Source organism: Lolium perenne, chromosome 4 (assembly GCF_019359855.2).
Source record: "Lolium perenne isolate Kyuss_39 chromosome 4, Kyuss_2.0, whole genome shotgun sequence".
Classification (NCBI taxonomy): Eukaryota; Viridiplantae; Streptophyta; class Magnoliopsida; order Poales; family Poaceae; genus Lolium; species Lolium perenne.
In genome coordinates this window covers 155133259-155139258 of record NC_067247.2, presented here as the reverse complement: position 1 = coordinate 155139258, position 6000 = coordinate 155133259, and the positions used below count along the sequence as shown (strand labels likewise).

The following is a 6000-nucleotide window of genomic DNA, read 5'->3' as shown; positions in this document are numbered from 1 at the left end:
CAGAATGAATGAGGCCTTCTTTCCATAGCATGGGGAGGAGTAAGATAACTTTGAGAGCCATATGTAGTTGGGTGTTTTTTCGATAAAGGAAATATATTAATATCAAAACGATACCAATTACACCCAGCCTCTGCAACAACGCACCACCCTAATGGCACTACGGATGCACACAGCCAAAAAGAAGAAAAGAAAACTAAGAAACAAAAGTCCCGCTACAGTATCTCGGGCCTAACAACAGCAATACATACACCGCCAAGACAACACCTGAAATACAAAATCTCCAAAAACGACGCCTCCAAGAAGGCAACAGTGCGCGAACACCATCGTCGCCCGATCAACGATCTTAGGTTTTCACCCTGAAGATAGTCCCCGCTCTCAAAACAATGCCTCCAACAAGGTCATTGCCAGGCACAACCAGTTAAGGCTAGACCTTGGGTTTTCACCCTGAAAGGTAGGACTCTGAACTTCACCTGTGTTGTCGCCCCCACTTTCATACCGCTGCTGTGAAGCCCGGAACACCAAGCAAGTCCCTCAACAACGCGGAGACTTGAACCTCCCTTAGCTAGTCCTCCCCTCTGGCCTTCATGAACTTCTCTTCTTCCGACTTTCATCATGGATCCATAGTCACTTGATGTCAACACAGAAAAAGAGCTTCGCGCCGCTTCCTCCAGAACCAATCGGTCGGAATAAAAGCATGGGTGCGCACGACCGAATACCACCGATCCAGCAAACTCCAGGCAAAAAGCACTGTTACATTCGTCGGCGGAGCCTTCCGGAACTCAACACTTCGGCTAGATCACGAGTCCAGGCCTCCGGTAGGTCTTCCTCTTCACACAAGAGAGACCCTAGGACCACCGCCTTTATTCAGGTCGGACCCCCACGTCGGCGACCATCCCGGGTTGGCCACTCCAACCCTCCATCGGCGACTCCATCGCCGGCTTCCAAGCATCTCCATCTCGCCGCCGGAACGCGGTGATAGATCGATAGATCCACCACCACCAACCGCAGGCCAACCCTCTCCGGCGAAGAAGAGGGCCACCTTCACCGTCTTACCCAAGGCTGCTGCCCCGGGCGACCTCGTGTCGCGGGTGAAGCCCGAGATCGCCTCCACTCACCGGCGAGAGGCGGGGGGAAATTGGCGCAGGCCATGAGCCTGGCTGCCGCCCACCACCAGCCCCTGTCGGGTGCTGCGGAGAGCCGACGGGAGGAGGGAGGCCGCAGCGCTGGCCGCCGCCGCCCATCCCAACCGCGCCGGCCGAGGGAGAGCCGACGGGAGAAGGGGGCGCAGCGCAGGCCGCCGCCGCCCAACCCATCCGCGCGCCCGCCATGCGTCGAGGAAGGGGATCCGGCCGCCGTCCACCAGGCGTCGACGAGGAAGGCCCCCCGCCGCCGCCACGCCCCGAGGGTCTTTGCCCCGGCGGCGCTAAAGGCGGCGGCGGCGGCGTTTAGGGCTGGGGAGTTACGGGAGGGCTGGGGAGTTGCGGGAGGGCTGGGGAGTTGGGTGTTAGTGTTAGGAAAAAGGCTTCTACTCCATATGTTTAATATTTTACCCGTAAGGGAGAGCTTGTGGTGAAGGATGTTGTACAGATCAACGTGAGAAGTGGGTTCATCCCAAGCCTTCTTGACCACATCGGAGAAGCTGGGCACGTGGATCCAAAATTCCTCAAACCAGAAGGTTTTAGGCTTCAAAGGTCCACTGCACAAGTCAAGGATCATAGGGCAATGGTCAGAGAGTGAGGAAGAAAACATTTGGAGAATGTGACCGTCATGACATGGTCGGGGCCTCTTGCTGATTTGACCAAAGTGAGCCTACGATTTTCGAGATGGGATCCATAAGCTCGCCCCTTGCTTTTGTACATTGATGGCATGCCTTATTTCTGAACAAAGTCTAATCATACACATTGCCATGTACATTTTTTTTTGTTGCGACACACAGAGCTAAGGGACAAAGTTATCGAAGCGTTGGACAAGTCACTTCGGAGAATGTGGGTTCATTGTGTGCAAACAAGATTGAATTACAGAATTTAATTCAAAAGAGGTTCAAATTACAGAAATAACCATGCTATGCTTAGTAGGTAAAACACAAAACACAAGCACACAATGAGGTAGATGGACGATGGGCGGTCGATCTCAGGCGGAGTCGAGGTCAACCGGGTCAAGCAGCTGCTGGCCGTGTCCGTTGTTTGGGCCAAGGAAGCCGGCGTGCGACAGCAAAGCCCAGAGGTGCGTGGTGAGCTCGCCGCGCCCTTGGAGGTGTATCTGATGCTTGGACGCTTTGGTGGACGCCGACAGGCACAGCAGGTAACCCGTCCAGAACTTGCTCAGGCGCTCCCAGAGCTCGTCCCTGCCGCCGTACCTCGTTAGGAGCTCCGCCGCCAGCTGCGCGCCGATCTTGACGATGGTGGTGCCATCCGGAGTTGGGTCAGGTGCCCACGCATTCGCCATGAGACAGTCGTGGGTCTGCTTCCACGTGCGGCAACCGCGCAAGGCGACCCAGGCCTCTTGCCGCACGGCGTGGAGGACCTTGCTTGCGACGATGCCGTTGTCCGGCAGCAGCGCCACCGCCACCAGATGCACGCAGTAGTTGGACAGCGTGGCCGCGGTGTTGTAATGCGGCCACAGAGCGGCGAAACCTTCGGGGTCCCCGAAGGAGGACGTTGGCAGGGTGTAGAGGCCGTCCTGATCACGCCTGGCTTCCTCCAGGAGATGGATCTGGCAGAGGCTCGTGGCGACATGCCATGCGAGAATTTTGTGGGTATCTCCGTGGAGCTTGTCACTGAAATGTTCTATGAGGGGTGGTAGTGATCCCTCGGAGTCGGCGAAGGCATTCCCAAGGTAAGACGTCAAGGCAGCGTTGTTCCTCATTTGGGTGGAAGCATCATTCTCTTCCACGCCTGGAATAATCAGGGCCTTCAGTGACTCAAATATCTTTGTCTTTACCTCGCTCCGCAGCTGCACGAAACTGCCAAGGGGAGATTCCTCCCTTTTTATAACTGCAACTTACAAATATACTGTAGTATTTATAGGGTATACCAGCTAGGGATGTGGTAGCGTACCTTATGTTTCGTGTTTGAAGGCGAGCAGCCGCCATTAGTAGGTTGTGCTGTTGAATCTCCTGATTCCATTGTCCTCTTTGGATGATCCTGAACAAGATCCTCGCCACCTTCTCCAGTATCCGACTGTGCAGCCTTGGCAGCCACCCCTCACTTCCTTTCAGTTTGATCCTGATGTAGTGGCAGACGACCAAGACCTTGCTCCACTGGGACATGACATAGACCCAAATCTCCAAGAGCTCTCTGAATACCACGATGAAGATGAGGAAGTGGGCCAAGCTTATGCTGGGTATGTCGCGAACAGCGTATGCCAGGTACAGGACAGCCCCAATCATACACGTTGACAGCAGCTGCCTATGATAAGGGAAGCCTCGGGCGAAGACTACAGCGTGCCTGCTGTAGGAGAAGTCGTGAAGGAAGGATAGCTCCACCTCCGTGACACGGAACAACCTGTCGTAGTTGGGGTCGTTGCTGTTATCCAGGATGCCGTCGGAGACTAGCCGCCTTGAGGACTGGTCCTTGGCCTCCGGCATGGAGATCCCGTAGAAGCGGCGGCGCAGAAGCTTGTACAGGGCGAAGGAGAGGCACACGTCCTTGAACTTGTTGTCGCTGTCGGTGTGCCTACCCAGCAACCTGTCGTCGTTGGAGCGGGCGCCGCCGCCACCGGGGTTGTCGCGGCTCCAAGTCCATACCTTATCCACCGTGATGAGCTCCTCTGGCCGCGTTTCCTCCACCAGAAACCTGAATCTTGTTTTCTCCATCTTCTTTTCCTGTCGATCTTCCCCAAGTACCAAGTACTTGTACCCGACCATGGTCTCCGGGGAGGCGTTGTCGCCCGTACGCCCCGACAGCGCCATGTAGTCGCTGACAAGCTTCATGTTTTCTCCGTTGGCTCCGGCGGCGCCATTGGAGGATATGTAGTACAAAATGATGCGCGACGCGTGGATGCACCAGATCACCCAGAGAGGCACCTTGAGGTCCAGCGCCGTGTGCGACCGGAGTTGGTTGGCAGACCACAGCGAGGACAGCAAGTCCACCAGCGACATCTCCTTGGGCCTGTACGGCCGGCCGATGCGGGCGCTGTCCTGCATGGTGACGATGAGGACGGCGCATATCTGGAAGAAGTCGTCGCCGGTGGATGCCGGTGCTTGCTTGGAGACGGACGGCTTCATCAGCCCCAGCGTGTAGCTGACGGAGTAGTAGCTAAGGATGCGCAAGAGCTCAATGCCGGGATTGATCTGTCGGGCTATCGCCAGCCGGGGCCCCATGGAGCTGACGGCGAACTGAACCAAAACCAGCACAGCCGGCACCACCGCCCAGAGCTCCACGCTGAGTGCACGAGTAGTGCTGTCATGCTTGAACAGCCCTCCGACGAACCCGGGGAGGGAATGGAAAAACGCAAAGAAGCTCGCCATTTTTGCTGTGATTGGATACTCCCGCGCGCGGCCTTCCTTATGTACCCAAGCCATTAGCTTCCATGCGCCCCCGTGGACGCTACCAAGTTAGTTCCTCGGTTGGATATAATATATTCTCCAGGATATCATGCATTAAACACCTGCTCCTATATACGCCAGTCTCGAGATGAACAACGTCAATTTTGATGACAATGTGGAGGATGATATTGTGCGGAGAGGTCAATACTCGGCTAAGTAGGTGTACGAGCTCCAGTTCTTGGGGTCAACTTCTACTAGCATGCACAAAACGGTTTGGAAGGCTTGGGCTTCCCCAACGTGAAGTTCTTTTTGCTTCGCTTGCCAACCAAAATGGAATTTAGATGGCGGACCGGTTGGTGAAACGAGGGTGGCCAAATTGTGGATTATGCCCTGTTTGCAAGCAATATGTGGAATACGTAAATTACGGACCTTGGACCGACCTCTCCCGTCTACAGTAACCAGAGAGGGATTTGTGAACAACCCGGGCGAGCCACCTCGCCGGCGCTGAATCGGTGGCTTCCTCGCCCTCCGCCGGCCGCTCCGGCGGCGGGAGGACGGGGGAACGCCGGTTCGCGCCGTGTACATAGTGTAGGTAAGCTTAGGGTTTCCGGCCGGCGGCGTCGAGGCGGGGAAGACGCGGTTGGTTCGGTTTTGCAGGTGGTGGATCCCCTCCTCGATGGCGGCGCTCTGCGGGGCTCCGGCGTCGATCTGTTGCCTTCGTCGAGCTGGCGGTTCTTCGGAGCGGCTTCGCTCGACTTCCCCGCGCCGGGTTCCGTGGGTCGACGGCGGATCTGGCTCCTGTTGGTTTCCAGGAAGAAGCTGGTGAGGTTTGGATCTTCATCGACGGCGGCCGCTGGCGTAGGCCCTCCGGGGTCGGCGATCGGCGACTTCCCGGTCGCTCGGGGACTACTCCCGATCCAAGGCATCAAGGGGCGTAGGAGCGACGGCGCGCCACCGACGGCGCCATGGTCGACGGCGATGTTGTGTTGTAGAGGGGCGTGCGTTGTATTTTCCCTTCTTTGTGTGGACCTCTTTGTAACTTTGCCAGATTAATATCAGCTTCTTTCTTTCGCAAAAAAAATGTGGAATACGTTGATCATATATTTGTTCATTGCCGCTTCACCACTCGTATTTGGAGGCTAACTAAGGAATGGATTGGCATTCCGAAGATCAACACTAATCAATGGGCGGGCTTCGATACTTCGGAATGGTGCAAGACGATGTCGGAAGGGTCTACTCCCAATCGCAAGGCGATGGCATCGCTTACTTTGCTTATGGCTTGGGAGGTTTTGAATGAGCGAAATGATAGGATTTTCCAGTACAAGCATGCACCTTCGAATATAGTCTTCGATAAGATCAAGGAGTCACGTTTATGGGTCATAGCGGATGCTAAATATTTGGACGAAATGATGCTGAAAGAATAATTCATACGTTGTAATAAACACTTTACGGTCTTATAAAACTCTCTCTTAATCAATAGATTGGAGCGGAAATTTTGCCCCGTTTTTAAAAAA

The 6000-nt window shown here is 55.3% G+C and overlaps 1 protein-coding gene across 1 annotated transcript; it reads right to left on the bottom strand.

Moving 5' to 3' along the window:
* Window positions 1–1998: 1998 nt before the first annotated feature.
* LOC127347313 (uncharacterized) lies at window positions 1999–4468 on the bottom strand. Its single transcript, XM_051373514.2, has 2 exons — window positions 3057–4468; window positions 1999–2962 (listed from the first exon to the last, which is right to left on the bottom strand). The coding sequence occupies exons 1-2, from the start codon at window positions 4466–4468 to the stop codon at window positions 2131–2133; spliced, it is 2244 nt and encodes a 747-aa protein (XP_051229474.1). The 3' UTR covers window positions 1999–2130.
* Window positions 4469–6000: the final 1532 nt, after the last annotated feature.

Bases quoted from the DNA above. Each gene is read 5' to 3' on its own strand.
- LOC127347313 (XM_051373514.2), bottom strand. From the start codon at position 4,468: ATGGCGAGCTTCTTTGCGTTTTTCCATTCCCTCCCCGGGTTCGTCGGA. The intron at 2,963-3,056 runs GTACGCTACCAC...TCCCCTTGGCAG, and splicing joins CTTCAAACACGAAACATAAG to TTTCGTGCAGCTGCGGAGCG.